At 40.3% G+C, this 18698-nt stretch overlaps 1 protein-coding gene across 1 annotated transcript in view; it reads right to left on the bottom strand.

The window, feature by feature from the left end:
* Positions 1-18698, bottom strand: part of MAN1A2 (mannosidase alpha class 1A member 2) — a 138899-nt gene that overhangs the window by 18087 nt on the left and 102114 nt on the right. Inside the window, exons 9-10 of the mRNA XM_074593251.1 lie at positions 11828-11943; positions 4355-4574 (exon numbers count right to left, since the gene is read on the bottom strand). Coding sequence (XP_074449352.1) covers positions 4355-4574; positions 11828-11943 — 336 coding nt within the window. The remainder of the gene's footprint in view (positions 1-4354; positions 4575-11827; positions 11944-18698) is intronic.

Here is an 18698-nt window from a genome sequence, read left to right as displayed (position 1 = left end):
CCCCGTGTGTGCCCCAGCAGAAAAATTCCAAAAAAAGTTCCTTAACCTTTTTGTTTCAAGGGAGTATGGCTCTGGATGCAAACAGAAAAAAGGACCACGCATTCCTTCAGCCACACACGTGATAAGGAAAATGCCATCAAGAAATGTTTATGATAGTTCTTTCAAAATGTTTATTTTCCCTGTTTCAGTAAAAAAAGAATTACAATTTTTACTGCAAAAATCAATGAGATTAGATACAGAGTTCTACCTGTCCGAAATTAAGAAGGTAAGAATGGCCATACTGCACCAGATGAAAGTTCGTCTGGTCTAGTATCATGTCCGCAACAGCAGCCAAAATGAGACAAGTATGGGGAAGAGGAAGATCAGCCCAAGAACATATGATACCTTTTTCCAGCTTCTCTACCACTCTCCAATTTTTTTTTAAGCTCAAGGCTTCTCCCAAAGTAGACATACTTTTTTATGTGGTCAGTAATTCTTAATAGATTTATTTCTCGAGTACTTACCTGGTGTCTCCTTAAACCTATGTATGCCCTAAGCATCCAAAACAACCTCTGGTGAAGAGTCCCACATCTCTACTATCTCTTCCAGTGTAGAACCACTTTTTTTTGTTCTTTTCCATTTTCAGCTTGGCTCCTACTAGACTCATTCAATAGCCCCTAGGTCTTGTCTTGGAGAGGAGAGTGAACAACTGATTCCCAGCTACTCTCTCCAGTCCCCTGATGATTTTGCGTATCTGTTTTATCCTACCTAAACCATCCCTTTTCCACCCTGAAGAACACTATCCGATTCAGTCATTCCTTGAATGGAAAGTGTTCCCTGCCTTTAGTTTTCCTTTTAGCCTTTCTCTGCAACTCCTTCAATTCCACTATATCCTTTGTGAAATGCGAGGACCAGCCTGAATATAGCACTAAAAGTGTGGACAAGATTAATACGGTGACATAATGACATTTTCTATTTTGTTCTTTCTCACTTTGTTTTTCCTAACTGCTACCGAGCTGACATTTTCATAATCTCAAGAGCAATTTCCTGAGTTGTAATGGTCAGTTAAGAGCTCATAATTTTATATGTGAGGTTAGGAATAATTTTTTCATAGGTGCCTCACTTTACATTTAACTACACTGAATTTAATTTAGTAATTTATTATGCAATTACTCAACCTCATAAGGTCCTTGTGCAATTTTTCAGCTTTCTTTCACCCTTGCTATCTGAATAGCTTTTTTAAAAAAAGTTATTATTAGCGGGACACTTGCCTTACTGTTCCTGCCCTCTTCCTGATACATGTGTATGTAGGTATAGATAAACAGAAGGTACATATATTTTATTTACATATACATATATACACATTAAAATACAAAATGTAAATATAATATACATTTATACATATAGATACACATATGTACATAAATATATATATATATCAAATATATCAGAGTACCACTGGTTAACCACCATTCGTCCACTGCAAGAGCTTACTATTTATCTCTGCTCTATTTGTTACACTACAACTGGTTTTTTCCTCCATGCAAGTACTTGCTACGTATGCTGTAGCTGCTTAATATCCTTAAAAGGCCGTAGTAGAAAACTTCTGAAAAAGCCTTTTGGAAATCAGGTAAACCATGTCAGCTGTATTATTCTTATCCACCAAAGAAGCTAGATCTCAGGCAGTTCTGGTGATGCATCACCTACAGAAACTGTGACGACTTCTCTTGCTTTGTAGCCTGCTGGTGTATTGAATCCTTAATAATTTACTAATATCTACTTCTAATGTTATTGGGCACTCCAAGAAATTATACGGGAAGGGACGGTCCCCCTGTACTCGGCACTGGTGAGGCCCCATCTCAAGTCCTGTGTCCAGTTTTGGGTCCCTCACTACAGGAAAGACATTGAGGTGCTGGAGTGGGCCCAGAGAAGGGCAACGAAGCTGGTGAAGGGTCTAAAGAACAAGTCTTATGAGGAGCAGCTGAGGGAGCTGGGGTTGTTTAGCCTGGAGAAAAGGAGTCTGAGGGGAGACCTTATTGCTCTCTACAACTACCTGAAAGGAGGCTGTAGTGAGGGGGGGGTCGGTCTCTTCTCCCAAGTGATAGGACAAGAGGAAACGGCCTCAAGTTGCGCCAGGGGAGGTATCAGCAAAAAATTCTTCACTGAAAGGGTGAAAAGAAGTGTGTTTGTTCTGTGAAATTCTGCTTTGATTTTGCTGAGACTGGATCCTGAAATAGCATTTATTTTTTCTTTTTCTTATGCTCAGCTCTTATGGAAATTTAGGTTGCTTCATGAAGTAGTATTTTTACACTAATATATTATAAACCAGGCATATAATGTAGTTTATTATAAGCAACCCTGGGAAGACACAGGAAAGGACAGTTCTGGACGGTTTATCTGAAGAAAAGATCTCTGTATCCTCAGCACCTTGCTGTCTCCTTTGGGGACACCAACTGGGGCAAGAGTTCTCCCAGCTCTACAGGAGAGAGAGATCAGGCTCTTCCCTTTGTGACTGAAACAAACTTACCAGCTGTCTGATAAGCTGTCTGCCCTCTGAAAGACAGCCTTTTTCTGCAACCAGCTAGTCCTGTCATTAAGGCGTACAATTATGTCTCAAATATTGCTGTTAAAGCATAATTAAGAAATTGAAATTTTGCACTTAACAGATCTGTATTTTCTTTGAAAAACTAGTCCAGGAAAAAAATAATCCACGTGACTTTGATTACAGGACTGAACAAAAGAAAACTAGGACATTGCAAATGTATAACTGTCTGTACAACTTTCAGTCTGTTTTCTTCACGTGTGTGTTCTGATACAGTCTACAGTCATTAAATATGTAACCAAAACTTTTATCCCCCTGTCTTTTGACTTATTTAGGGTACAGAATAAACATTTGAACAAATAAAGTTAGGACTGCTGCACAAACAACTGAAAACTCAGTATTGCTTATTTTTAAGTGTCAAATTACACATTTGATTTTTCAGAATGCAATAATAGTTACTTATGTCCTACCTTTTTCCTTAATCATCCTCATTTTTCCCCTTCTTTTTGTTTTTTTAAATGTTGTTGCTAGCCAGGCAAAAGTATCACTCACAACCATCAAATCGAATTCTTTAAAATTACAGGCAGCTATACAATAATATGTAATCCTGTGAATAAATACATCAATTCTCATCTTAAAACTGCTTTTAAGTTTTAGTTACCATTACTTCTACTAGGAAGTTATTTCAGAAGCTCAATTCTCTGATGGCTACACAAAGCCATTTCCAGTTTCCAACCTACGTTCACCGCGAGCTTACAAATCTTGCTCTTGGTACAACTGTGCTGTTTATATCTTAAAATAACTCTATTTCTTTTCAGTGTTTACGCCTTGAGATGACAACAAAATTAATTCCCTTCTTTGGCATTGTTTTACTAGGCTGACCTCTCTTATTTTCCCACTGTAAGGTAAAAGCTCCGTTGCTCTAATCACTCTGTTGGTCCTTCTTTGCATTTATTCTGCTTGAAATTCAGATTTTTACAGTGTATTCTGGATGACAAATTATACGTGTCCACTAAGGCGGTGTTAATATTCTCTAATGTCGGCTGAAAATTCTTCACCTGATACAGATTAGGACCGCACTGGCATTTTTCAACTCCCCATTTAGAAGAAAGAGCTCCTGCCTTTTTTCTGGTGAACTTTTTATTTCTGGCAGTCCAGTCCTCAAGATCTTCCTGTTTACTATTCTGAGACTCTTCTATTTTAATTGTGTCTTATGACTTTACGGCCACCATAAGTGTAATCAGCACACCCCAACTTTGTGCATCCACATCACTATTAAAGATGTAAAATAAACCTGGTCAAAAAGACTGAATCTGAGAAACTTCCAGTCCAACAGTGAAGTCTGATACTGCCTCCTCACTAGTCAGGTCTTTGGCCATCTCCCAGTTTGCATACTTATCTCCATCCTCTGTAGTTTAATTGTACTTACCCAGAATGTACCCAGAATGCACTACAGTGAAAGGTGTCTATACAAATTATTCACTTTACGTAACTGTAAAAACAGCACATATGAAATGAAAAACTGCCCTGTGTATCTGGGAGGACACGAGTTCACACACACTCCTTCCTCCCTGCACCCATATAACCTGTCTTAGCTGACTGATCCAAAAATAGGGATAAACGTGCAGGAAGGAACCACATAAAATCTGGTTTTACATTTAGTAAATCTACTATGATGTAGATCAGAAGTAAATACATGGATGTTAAAAAAAAATTATACTGGTATAAACAGTGCATGTTAGACAAGGCATAGGTCCGTAACAAATCTTAAAAATAACTACAAAAATTTCTGTATTTCAACTACTGAATAATTAGATTAGCAATGTATCTTACTTGTCCTGTCATACGACTCATGACATGTATGTGCAATTTCAGCTCCAAGCTGCAAATAATGTCCAGCTTTATCATCTCTGGAACCATCTGCTCCAAGGGCAAACATTCCCCCTGCAAAACAGGTCAAATGGCCCATCTTTCTTTCAAGGTGCCCATTCTTCCACTCCCCGATGAAGGTCAGTCCTCCATTGGACTTTCTGATGAGATGTTTTTCTATGGCCTACAAGAAGATTAAAAGAACGATCAAATACTGTTTCACATGCAAGTTTTACATACGAACTCTTCTTCAAAGAATAAAATACTGTTTTCAAAACGAAAAGAATTTTCTTCTTCTGACAAATTAAATTCTGAGCACTACAGGAACGAACAGCTATAAGAATATAATTTCAATGCACACAAAAAGATACTATAACTGCCAAAGATGCTAATGAGATCAATCATAGGAAAATCACAAAATAGATAACATTGCACTTTTAGCTGAGAATTCAGCACGTATTCTATGGCTCAAACAATGTTTGGCTACCTGTTAACTCTGAGGAGGATCTCTTTGTTCTGCTGTACAGTCTGTGTGTACTCAGAAAACAGATCCACATCGGATACTTTTGGTCAGCAACATATGTAAAGGCAGCACCTATACTCTCAGTCAACCTTTAACAGAAAGAGACAGGAAAGCTCCAGCCACCTTCTAGCTGCTTCTCCATAGCAGCTTTCTGATTGCACATGGTCAAAGGACGGGTGGGGGTTAGAGCAGCTGTTCGCAAATACCATTATTATTTTATAGGCGAGGTAACTGCTGCTTTTTGTTTGTGCATTTGTACCAATATATGTTGTTGCTTGTGATTTATAAATGGTATTCTTCTGGTAGTAGGAAGGAGAACAGCTGACCTAATTTTCCAAAGTTTGCGAACTACCCGGAACAACACATTTACTTAAGCCTCTTTCAGAGAGGTTCACAATCCCCAACAATCTACTGCAGTACTTACTATCTTTAGCATTAGATGGTTTTTCTTGTAACTAGAATCTTGTTACAATTTGAGTCCTATAATTATAAAGACAATTATCTTCTTTACCATGGAGACATTATGCCTATCTTCTTTCCAGAAATCTCTTTTTTATTTCCACACATAACCCCCTGACAGGTTTACAACTTCCTACAAAGTGCATGACCTGTGAGCGGTCAGAGTACTCCAAGGCTGATCAGAATTGAAGGATTAAAGAGTCATTAAAAAGGCCTTTACTACCCTCCTTGCTATCCACAAGATCTATTACAGAAGTGAATCACTTCATTACTCCACTACCTTCCTGGTACCTACAACAAACTACACTCCAAATGTCTATAACTGTATTTTGCGCTACACTAGATATACTGAGAACACACAGGCAGAGGATCCCAGATATACCTAAAGCTGTTATCGTGGATGTGGAGGTCACACCTGCTGCACGCAGTTGTCTCTTTGCTGTCTACACAGTGCAAACTATGCAGTTTACTACAATACAGATTCAAGCAATAAATACATAATCAGCTTGCAACTTGTAATTCAGGTTTAAAAGTGGACAGTGAAATAGCTTTTCCCTCTCAATAAAAAGTGAGACTGTCTTTTGTTTTCAACAAATGGACAAACAAAAAGCTTCAAGCTCTCCTGTGACTGTAGCAGGTATTTCAAGTTAACTTCCTTATTTTAAGCTTGATGCTTAAATGGTACAGGACTGTTACAGCAGCTGCACTGAACCCTGCAATATTTGATAAAACGGAAGTCCTCCATTCAGGCACTGAAATAACATCCGACAGCCTTCCGAAGTTTTCTTCAACAAAAAACTTTTCTAAAATCAAAATTATTAAAATTACAGTTTGACAAGGCAAAATTTGTAGGATTAGGAGCCTTGTCTGGGGAAGACGATAATACAAACAGCAATCTGAAATAGTTGTGTTTCTGAATATCTATGTGTTTCCGTGTGGTTTTCTGAGATGCCGCAGTGCTCGCAGCAACTTCTCTGGATGGTTATATGAAGATGAATCTACACCTCAGCCACGTAGCCCGTGAAGACCTGGCAGCCCCCATACGGCCAAGGTGAATGTACTAGCTAAAAGCCAGTGCAGTGGATTCCGGGGAGAAGGCTGCATTATCGTCACTGGGGCCCTGCTCCTTACTCGCATCGTGGACTGAGCCATCATTTGGATGGTGCAATTTCTCCACTGTCCTCTATTGAGCCTGTGCGTTCTAAAGGTGATGAGAGAGAAGTGCTGGTCTGCATTCCTGTTGGGTTAGTTTCTTCACTAATACCTGTCCTGTGTTGAGCGACATGGGACTAATTTCTCCTCTAATGCTGAGGAAAACTCTGTTTTTGGAAGACTCTAGTGTCTGAATTTGTGAAAATACTTCCTTTATAGCCAGCTAGGTTATGCGGGATTCAAGGTCTCAGTGTTTTCAAGCCTTGCCACATGCAGGGATGAGGAGGAGCGAGGCCTGGGCATTGACCCAGGCTGGCCAACAGGATTATTTCATACCATGAACGTCACATTCGATATAAATTAGAAAGTTTGCTGCGTAGTGTCTCTCTCCCTCGATGGCGGCAGTCCAGAGAAACTCCTTGCCCCGCTGCCGGACCCCTGAGCCCTTCCCTTCCTCCCGAAGCCGCAGCGCTCGCAGCGTCCGACATTTGCTGTCCACGGCTGGGAGTGTGTATCTTATATTAGTGTCGGGATTAATACTGGTCCTTTAGTATTATTGTTAATTATTTGGTCTTATCCTATTAAATCTATTCATATTTCAAACCTCGTGTTTCCTTGCTTTCCCCAATTCCCCTTTCCAGGTGGGGAGGGGTCATCAGGTGATAGAATAATTGTCTAAACAACAATAAATTGTTACGGGCTTTCTCAAACCATAACGATACCACCGACAGATCCGAAGTTTCTGCTTACAGCAGGATGTGGTTAGAAGAATGCTGAAATAACTGACAGAGCAGAAACTAAGTCTCTGACAGCTGCCAGAGTGGTTGCCTAACCGTCGTGCAAATTGGCATTGAGCATTGGTGTGATACCGTGGCTTCTGCGGCTGGGGAGCCTGATGTAGTTAACCGTACGAGCCTCATTTGTTCTGAAAGTACCTGTATAGGAAAGGTTGGATCTGCTGAAAATTCTGCAACTGAAGATAATACCAAGATCTGTAGCACTAGCTCTGTTGATTCGATTATCCTAGACTGTGACAAAACTGACATTATGATGATTATAGGACTTTTTTGACCATGTGGTACGTAAAAGTTGAGGAGTCCTTTTTAAAGGAAAGCCACTTGTGCTGTGAGCAAGAAGGCTTAAAAGTGTTTAGATTATTTATTTCCTGGAGGGAAAAACCTATTTTTTTTCCAAATGTTGTGTGGAATTACCTTTTGAATTGTATCTTTTTTTAATTTTATAACTGTTGAGGAGTACATGGTTGCAGGGCCATTTCCAGGGGGACAAAAATCACTGTGGTTGGCACCAGGAAAACCAGAAAAGCCCGAATTTATACACTTCTCCATGAGTTACTCCTTCACTCTAGAATTGCTTTCAGGGTTTGACTGAAGAACATTATCTAGATGCAATGTTGCCCCTCTTCTGAACAGAGAATACATCTTCTGAACTTGAATATCACTGTACTGTCCTGTATAAGAGGTAGTTTTTGAAATTTGAAAATCAAGTTTTGTCAGCAACTTAATAATTAAGTTCCACCTTAAGAGTTGCAAAGAAAGCATCCCCCAAAAGAAAACAAATGCAACCCTCTCAAAATACTTTATCATTCAACAACCCACTGCTTGCTAACTGTATAAAATGGACAATTAATATTTACAGTAATTAACAAGGAACAGCCAGGCATTGCTGGGAGCAAGAAAGGCTTGAGCAGGTTGGGACATACATGACATTTGCATCCTGGGCTGGATGCCTGGGGCCACAGAGTACTCCAATAAGTACTGTAAAGCAATGACATCCAGCTGGACCATGAGGCGTATACATGCACTAGAGGGGACATGTATCCTTAAGCTCCCAAAGAAAAGAATTCACTCACACCAACTAAGAGATTAACTGATGGAAGAAGCTTCCTTGGTCTGTGAAATGCCTGAAACAACAGGCTGAGATGTGAAAACAGAATGTTCTCTATCTGATGCTCATGCTTTCTGTGGCTCTTATGACTACAAAAACCAGCATTTTCTGAGCTGTCTTGCAGCAGTACTTGCTATGTGGTAATAATCAAACACAGTGCTCAATCCTTCTTTTTGCTATCTAATGCTGTGCAATAAGAAAGAGCGAGGATCAAATTCGTAAACCTACCAAAGGAAGCTTCCCTATCATCTGGCTGATATGAGATGGAGAAAAGGCACTTTAAACCAGACCAGCCGGGAGGTCCACACGACAATGTCGAAAACAAAGTTAAGAGGACCACACTCAGTATTTATCAACACAAAAAAATTCTCACAAAAAAGTTTCACAATTTCAGCTCTTATCACAGCTGTGAATCTATACACTAGGACATCAAAATTAAGTGTCCTTTACAGTGGAAGACTGCACTAATGTTATATAGCACGTAGAGGTCATGGATACAGAATTTGTTTGTACTCTTGTCATGAAGTATGTGGTAACCTGGGTAAGGCTTATACGCCACGGATTGGAAATCATGACATTTGAAGAACAGCTGCTGTCATCTATCTTTCTCCTAATACCTCCAAGGCATGGGATATCACTGCCTACTGCAAGACCTGAGAGCGAGCGTATGGTTGCCTATCATCCACTCTCCACCCTGTAGCAAGCTAAGGTGGCTGGACACATATCTTCTTTTAGACTGGTGGGTGCTGAGAACATTTCCAACTCCGTGCTATGAGTGGGAAGAATGCATTTACACCCTTTCCCTTCTGCTTGCATAAATAACACAAAGAGGTTTTGCTCCAAGTCTTGAAAAACAAAGAGTAAGCAGTGTCAGCTATGGAGGAAGACCTATGTTACAGGCAACAACAAAAGAATGGTACAGGACTAAGCTCTTAAAAATATTTAGAGATTATAAATAAAAATTCAAAATGCAATTATGTAAAACAAATCCTACTCACTGACTCTTTGCCCATGCCTTTCAATGTCAAGTAGGACCTGGGATAAACACAAATCCTGAACCAGAAGGATGCTCCGTTCCACAATGCATACATAAATCAGTACGGTTCATGCAGATTCAGATGGACACGGCTGGGTTTAGCTGAGAGAAAACTGAAGAGGAAACCATCTGATGCTTGCACTGCAGGTCATATCCCGCATCAAGTGGGAGCAGCTCAGCTCCTTCTTCCTCCTATTCACACTGTGTTTTCATCTGGTCCCAAATTTGCTTTGCTGTGCTTCTATTCAGAGACAGAGATTTGCCCACACATAATGTTGCTAAGACTGGGCTTACAGTGAAAAGAACAAAAGGGGAAGTTTATTTCCTCTGATTTTAAAGTGCTCACAGTTTAGGAATCAGAATAAAATATTTCAACAGTAACCACAATGGATGTTAAACATCAACTGCTAAACATTTTTAAATCCACAGGACCCAATAAACTGTATTTTAGACTATTAAAAGTACTTGATTAATGTTTTGAACTACTAATGTTGACTTTAACAAGCCCTGGAAAGCTAAGGAGCTTCAAAAGGTCTGGGAAGTAGCTAATGCTTTAATAGTATTTTAAAGGGTTAATAGAAGAATCATATAAAATTAATCATGTGGTTTGATTGACAAGTGCACGCTGATATAATGAATATTAGGAATTTTAGGAATTTCCTAAATACTAGTCCTAAACAAATTCAAGACAACATGTTTGAAGTGGATTAAAAGTTGGCTTGCTACAACAGTTCAAACCGAAACAAAAATTGTGAAAAATCCTCCTCCCATGAGGATTCTGCAAAAATACTTTTATTCAATGCTATGCAGCATTTCTACCAATGATCTGCAAGAAACAAATGCTAAAAAAAAATTTGCAGATGACACAGAAATTGATGAAGTATAGATAGTGATAAAGAAAAGTCAGTCCTGTAAAATCATTCAGAACAGGTGACAAAATGGGGTTTTCCTGAACAATTGTGTTTTCAGAGAGTTAAACATAAGGTCACACATTGAGGAATCTGGAATGTAGATAACAGTAGTAGGAAAACAGTAAATCAAAAGGACTATAACCAGCTTCAGAGCAAAACCAACTGGGAAGTGGATGACAGTGCGAGGCAAAGGCTAAGAGCGTAAACCCAGCTCTGGGCTAGATGAAGAGGCAAATACTGATAAGAAATCATTAGAAGAAGCATTACGTTCTCGTCTCCATACTGAAGACACTGGAAAATACTTAGAAAAAAAAGCTTAAGAAAGAATTCAAAGTCTGTTTTATATTGTGAGACTAAAGAAAATAATGGATTTCTCCTTTAAGAGAAGTACCTTTATTAGTAACCAGCTACGTGATGCAGATAACCCTTTAAAACAACGTAGGGAAGGAAAAAGTTCAAGTAGCTGAAAGCCAAATGTAATCATATTCAGGTCAGGAATAAGACATATTACAGCTTCAAAGCAATTTCAGACTAGAACTTTCGTTATATATCTTTTAAAATGTGAATTTTGAGAACTCCGACAACAGGCGCTTTGCTTTAGGAGACTGACTGCACTAAAACTAAGCTTTAAAAGCCTGTGTTGAAAGAAACACACCATGCACAGAGCATGGAACAAGTCAGCACCTATCTACACTTGGACAAGACTACACGGTCCCTGCTGCTGTTGGTACCACAGCTGACTTGACTAAAACGAGCTTGGTTACTACTCTCTATGTGTCTTAACTGTAGCACAGACGTGTTGGCATATATGGGCACAAGTGAGCCTGATGAAAAAAGATGCCTGTATGGGGAAACTTAAAAAGTAAGATCTGAGCAGAATAAAGCTCAGAGCAACCACAAAAAGGCCCCCACGCCAAATCCCACTGAACCACCCTGCGGTACTGCTGCGTTTGGGCAAGCACTACTTGATCTGTGAGAGGGAGCAAGACCGTATCACAAAAGAACTATCGAGCAAGGAATAGGCATGAACTACATTTTACAAGATAGATATGGAATATAATGTTTAAATGTTTTAGGAAATAATTTTAAGAATAAAACAATTCAGGACTTCAACTCCTAGACTGATTCTGAACACTGGAGAAAAATGACTTGGTCATTCTGCACACATCTTAGGGTTGTTAGATTTCTTTCTAATAAACTATAGCTTGGGCTTTTACATTACACCGTTTTGGACAAGCTGATTATTTTTAGCACAATAATCTGCTTCAGATGTATTCCACAATAATACTTTTTAAACTACTCAGAGTGAAAGCTAGTATTATTCATCACTTGATTTCTTAAAACTTACGTAATCAAAAGAAGTCCTGCGGTTTGTTTTTGGTTTTTTTTTTAATTATTAAAGATGGTTTTTAAGTTTCATTGTATTGGAAAACTGAATGAATTATAATCACCTCAATTGCATCGTCGTACATTTTCCTTGCTTCTGTGTCCATCTTGTCTGACATAAGCCAGGCTTTCAATAAATATTCATAAAAACTGTCTCCCAGCCCGCCCACGGATGTGTGATCTGTAGGAGGGAGAGAGGAAAAAAAAAAAAAAGTTGAAGTTGTTACATAATAGCACCTTAAATTTATTCAAAATATAAACTTATGCTTTTAAGGTCTACCATTGTAGAATTATCAATATTTTAAGCCTGTCTAGCAGGACAAAGCTCCACTGTATCCCTTATCCCCTCCAAATTTAACTTCATAGGTGTGGAACCTGCTGTATGTGTTCACTACTTGTCATTCTGCGCAGGCTATCCCTCGTATCAAAGATATGATTTTAACCTCTGTTTTTACTTCATTCCACAGAACCTAATTGTTTTGTTGCTAGGGTTTGCGATTTTTTAATATCTATTAAAAAGTATATATAAAAACCCCGTAAGATCTCTGTATCCAGGATGCAAGCAGGTCATGTGTCTGTCTCTAAACTGCCATGAACTACACGGAATCCAATCTTTCCAGGAGATTTTTTTTATTTCCAACAGGGTAGTTACTTAACAGGCTAATGAATTTCTCAAAGTAAATGTTCATATTTAAATTCTTTCAGTCCGAAGGGAGGCAAATTGCCTTTGCCGTGTTACAACACCAGCCCACTTCTGTTCGCCATGCCTGAGCAGCCTCGCCACGGGCCACAGGGTAAGGCTGCTTGACTATTAGAATCCACCACCACATAAGCCCGACCTCCTAAGGCACAGATTTCTTTTTTGTCGCCTTTTTTCCTTGCAGAGGTTGCCTTTCACCAGCAGTGTCATTGCTAATCTGTGCTGACAGACCAGACAAGAACGACCTACGTCTCTCTTCGGGTGAACTGTCGTACATCCCCACACAAATCCTGCTGGTCTGACTCAGTCTCGGAGCTGCTGTTCCAACCACAGTAAGCACTCCCTCAGTACACCCTTCATTCAAAAAGCAGTAGAGCCTGTGAGATTCAGTAAGTGACTCCAACCACAACGGCACATAACCTTTTCTTTCCCAACATTACAGCCCCCAAAATGCTGGCACCAGAACAGTCTTATTCTGCTGAAGCTAGATGAAGGAAATGTTTAAGACCAACTTTGTCACAATGCCAGAAATCCACTGCCTGAAGCATGGCTGTTACGCAAGTTCCCTTGCATGTGTTGTGCAAGTCCGTGTCATGCAAGTTCCCTTTTACTGGGTGAAATAGAAGATATGATGCTTCCTTTTCTAAAGTACCTCAAAAAAATGGTATTCTTCACAGTGTTTCTGGGATAAAGGTGCAAAAGAGAGGTCGGAGCTCTCCTTCTGTTCCTTTTTCCTCCAAGCACCGTCCTGCCCCAGCATGTCTGCTTGTCTCTGAAGATGTGAATAGGAGGTTAGAGCTGGTCATGCTTCTATCCTAATTTTTCTAGCTGACTCTTGACTCCTCTGCTACTTAGCAATGGATTTCTAAACAAAGGAAGGAGCAAGTGGAAAGACTGTAGCTTTCCCATTTGATTTCAGGTTGTGAATCTGGAGCAAATTACTTCATGCCCTTCTCTTATATGTCAGTATCTCCTAGACAGCCTTTTCACACCCAGCAAATCAGTGATTTAACTACAAACAATAAGTTTTCCTAAGTTTTCTAGCTCTGAGTTATAAGAGGGCATTCAGATCATGAGTCACTTCCTTCCACAAATGCAAGGGCTAGAAATTACTCCTTCAATGCACAATTACATTCTCAAGTAGACACAAGAACTAAGGATCTGTGGTTTTCAGAAAAAACAAACAAACAAACAAACCAACCACCCCAAGACTTCAAAGTTACGACTCACGTCAGAATTACTCAGGGACTGTCTTCACAAGAGATACGGTTTAAAACTACTTGTGTTGAGCTGCTGCCTCCTCCCCAGCTGAGCTGTGTCACTTGAGTCAGTGCTGCTCCTCTGCCAGATTTCTTTCACAGGTGCACTCAGTCCCCCGCCAGGACAGGGTTGCTGAGTATCCCTCAGCAGCATTTGTCTTGTATCAGCTCCAGCTAGGTTCAGGGCAGGAAAGAGCAGGAAGATGAGCAGAAGATGTTTATTTCCTGAACAGAGGAATCCACCTTCCAGGTGAGTTTGCAAAGCCAACTATCAGAAACACACCCTGTTTCACATCTGCTTCTTCAGGCAGTCACTGGAGAACTGTCTTTCTGTCCTGTCAGCAGCTCTTCTCCTCCGCATTGCTTCTCATCTCAGATGCAAAGTGCAGGGAACGCAGAAACCAGTAGCATCAGGACACGCAGGACTGGGAGCCATCCCCTAGACGGCCTTTTCTGCACCTTCTTCATACGTTCAGAGAACAGAACTGCACAAGATACAGATCCTCCTCCCATTTGGGGAGAAGCAAACGTGGTAAGGCTAAGGGCTTCCGAGGGCCTCACAGCTCCTAGCAGCAGTGTTTTCTTTATTCCAGTTTCTCATACCTCGCTGCAACTCTGAACTACTAGCAGTTTTCAAGGCTCCTCCCTCATTAAACACTGTGCTTCACCACGACCCAGCAGACGCCCTTCACAGATGGACCAGAGGGAGGACCTGTCAGAAAGGACAAACTCATTCTGTTCCTTCTTTTCAGCAGCAGGAAAGGGAGAGATGAAATATTTTTGGTGGTCCCACATGATAAGACATCATGGATGGAGATGTTTCACACAGGAGGGAAGCAGTATTTCAGGGAGCTGACTGCACTGAGATACTGCTGTCTCTATCTTCCTGACCCCTCCCCATCTGCAAAAAATAGCAGAAAGAGGGTGGGAGCGCAAAGGGAGCCACCATAGCAGCTCAGCTGAGGTTTAAGCACAGCGAGTTTTCCAACTTCTACAGCTGCATTAACTGCACCCCTGGCAAGATCTTCTTCAGGTCTTCTGCTAGTGTCAGAAGGCGTTGCTAAAACAGAATTTGTTGCATTTTGTGTAAGGACTATAACTAGAAACGACTGAAAATTAAAACACTTCTTGTGATGATTGCAGAACTTTGACAACTTGCTCTCACCTTTTGGAAATGCAAAAGAAATATTTTTCAAGATTCCTTAGCAAATATATAGCTGGTGAAAACTGAAGATTTGGGCCAGCAGACACCATTCTTCTCCAATAAACAAAGTTTTTGACACAAACTTATCATCGAAAGATCCACAGTGGTTATCACTCACTCCTGCTATTTGAGCTACAGATCAGATGGATTCAGAGATTTAATTCAACTCAACTCAAAATGTTTTGCTCATCAAAATGTTTTGCACATAAAATATTTTGAAGCTTTTTCAATCAGCCCTAACCTTGCATGTCAGTCCAGAGTACTAAAAAGAACAACTCATGACTTGAATAACTGAGTTTACAATAGTGTCTTGGCACCGGGTACTTTTCAGTAGACAGCTGTGAAGGTAAGTATTGTGTTTTAAATGTTTGTAAGTATTTTGCAAGTTTAAAAATTGATTTAATTTTTCACATACTTGATCTACAAGAACTATTTAATTCACTCTATGTCATTTAAAGCTTTTTACTGTGAAGATGTACTTCACAGTGAAATTTTGAAGTAAAATTCTTTCCAGATAAGGACAAATATAGCAAAGAGAACAGAAGTATGAGGGCATATCAAATATGGCAAAAGGCGTGTATTCTGTTCACTGACATGTATACGTTTTTAGAACATTAATTTCTTCCAATCAAGACAAATTAAGATATTTTTGCATTCCACATTTTTTCAAATGTAGGCCCAGATAACTGGGCAAACGTGAAAGGATTAGAGTCAAGGATTCCTTGGGAGTCTTATTTTAAATTAAAACACACTAGCTGTAGTTGCAAAGAATACCTTCAACTATTGCAACCAAAAGCAACTACAAAAAGCACCATATTTTTTCTGGTTTGTCACACAGTTGAAAGCATGTTGCGTGCAAACCTGTGCAGTCAGTCTGTTTGTAGGCTTTCTCCTTGCCAGAAAGATACAAAATCTTAACAGAAAGACAAAGCTATTTACGGCTTAGAGCATCATTTTTGCTCAGATACTTCAAGAAATTTACATCTTGGTAAATATTGGCATTTTCCTTCTTAATGAACAGCACGCAATTGGAAAAAAAACCCAATCCATTTCATAGCAATATTTTAATGAGTTTTTAATTTATTGATAAAAGAAGATCTATATTTAGTCAAATATTGTGTCTCTGCTAATTTTTAAAAAAATCCCATCCACCTCTTTCCCACAGACTGAGTTATAGGACCTTCTTTCAAATTCTCACACCATCATTACCTAAAATTTCTAAAGCTAGTTCCACTCTAAATTAATTTATTCGTATCAGCAATCCATTAGCTCACTGCTGAAACAGCCTCCTCTGACGAGAACCAGAACAATTATTTCACAGCAAACCGCAGGAACACACAGGAGGTCAGAAAGGAGCCTACGTGCTATCTCTAACTGAAATGACAATGGATCTCAGCTTGAGATAGCAGGGAGAGCATGTGGCTCTCTGGTGATTTGTTCTCTGCAAGTGAAATTGTTTCTTTACAAATCTGGGGAGACAAATAAACTTGTTTCTCCCCAGCTAGCTCTTCAGGGCGTGGGCAGGAGGATTCCCCCTCCTCAATTACAGCTGAGGCACTGGGAGGGATCTGACTGTTCTTCCTCTCCAAGACTAATTTTTCGGGGTGTGTGTGTGTGTGACAGTAGGTAGTACAGATAACCAGGCATTCACAGAGCTCATTCTCCTTTCTCCTACCCGGATCTACCTAATGGCTGTAAATAAGTACCACCACAGCAAGCCAGTTTCTAAACGAATGGCAATGGCTCCCAAGAATCCGGTTACGGCAGCAGACTGCAAGTGACAAACGTGTGCCACCTCCTTTTGTTTACAGGGCAAGTTCGGTTCGGTGAGCAATAACATATTTTCCACAACTGAAAGCCCCCCTAAAGATAACATTAACAACGAAACCTGCTCTAATGAAGGTCTAACCTGCTCTCTGGAGCAAACTTAAGATGTGTAAATTATTTTTTAGCAGATGGCTTTAAGTAGTTAACAGCAACTTAATGAGGCAAATTAAAAACAGTTCGTGATTTGCTAAACCCTCCCTGCTTTGTTGCCTTGATTGTTCGATTGTCATTTCTTGGCAACGAGCAGGAATAAAGAGAGAAGCCAGGCCTTGTTTCAAAAGCGGCACCTTACGCCCGAACCGCTGCAGCAGCCACAACACCCGAGGCTGCGGCGCGGTGTTCCCGCGGGGCGGATGGGCCGTGAGCCCCTGCCTCCCCCCAGGGCACGTCCTCGCCTCCTGCCTTTGCGCCCAATACGGCTTACGCCCCGTTTGCTGCGCCCGGAATGGAAAATACGGAATAAAATGCGGGGCAGAAGTACGTCCGGCATGCGCGGGCTGCCGTGCTGAAAAGCCGTGCGGTGAGATAGCATTCTAGCAGGACCTAAGCACAAGCGGGAGATGAGAATCAACTATTCCGATAGCGTTTTTAATTCACGAATTTGCAACTGTAACGCTCGCTTAATACTTTAAAGTACAGACGGCTAGATAACAACCAAGCAAAGAATTAGAAATCTGGCACTATATAAAAGAAACTCAAGTCTTAGAGCTGGAATTGTTAGTTATGACTCTAAAGTAAAGGAAAACTGACTTAAACCTGCCCACAGTGCTATATCCAATAGACTGGAAACAGCAAGATGAGCAAACTACTGAGTCATTTCAACCAAAAGAGCAGTAGTACAGAACTACTCTGCAACAAAAGAACAATGTAGTAAAAGGGGAGGCTGATTTTCCTTAAGGACCACAAACACCTTATCTTTGACCTAGTGCTATTGCAGTATGTCAGGAAAGGAGTTCAGGAGTGGAAAAGGTAAGTGACTGGAAGGGAGTAGTGAAGTGATTAAGCCAATATTAAACTTCATTAAGAAATCCACACGGCCCATCACCATAAGTTGTTCTGGGTACCAACTGGCCTTACGCTGCAGGAGCCCTCTTTCCCCATGCAGGAAACTTCTAAAGAATTGCTTTTCTGTTTGTCTTCAGAGTGGCTCTGATTAAATTTCCGTTCAATCTTTACTTCATGTAGTTGGGCTTAGTGCCCCTCAGCTGCTCTAAATAGGTGCAAGCTCCCTTTCTAATCCTTTAATCCAGAAAGCTGAGGCCCTGGAAATTGCCGCTGCTGCAAATTCACAGTGGAAATTTAACCTAAGGATGCCATAAGCCATAGTGGATAGCTTAAAAGTGCAAACACTTGTAAATTAACTGCAGCAGAGGCAGCCCTGATAAAAGGAGGTGGAGGTGCAATTTTTAGTCAGCTATGAATCATTTATAACTAAGGAACACGTTACCAGCATGAGAATTTTCCTGAAAACATGCAGGTTGTCACATAACAGAACTACGTTCAAAGAACAGTTAAGGTTGCAAAGCCAAGCATTTATAAGTTAGGAGACAGCTGAACAGGCATTGCTTCCCCTTCTACTCTCTGGTGCCGCAACAGATTCAAGCAACAAGAAAAAAACCTAGCTCAGCTCCTCCCAACCTGGGGATGCGTGATCACGCCTGCTCAGCGCACACAACTCTAGAGAATGTAGCAGCTAAGTACTCCATATGGAGAAAGTAGACGTGAATATTTTTCAGAGGCTTGAAACAATATGGATGGTTTTCTCCTCAAGCAGTCCCGAAACACGTAATTCCCACAGTTATTTCATATCCAAGACGTGACGGTTCTTGAGTTTCTTAACCGTATGCTTAGAAAAAAACAAACTTTAGTTGGGTAGAATCACATTCCACCTCTAGCTTCATTTAGAAATGGCTGAAGCATTTTTGTCAAAGCTATTTAAAAAAAAC

This window comes from Larus michahellis, chromosome 1, assembly GCF_964199755.1.
Source record: "Larus michahellis chromosome 1, bLarMic1.1, whole genome shotgun sequence".
Taxonomy (NCBI): Eukaryota; Metazoa; Chordata; class Aves; order Charadriiformes; family Laridae; genus Larus; species Larus michahellis.
This window is presented reverse-complemented; position numbering and strand designations above follow the sequence as displayed.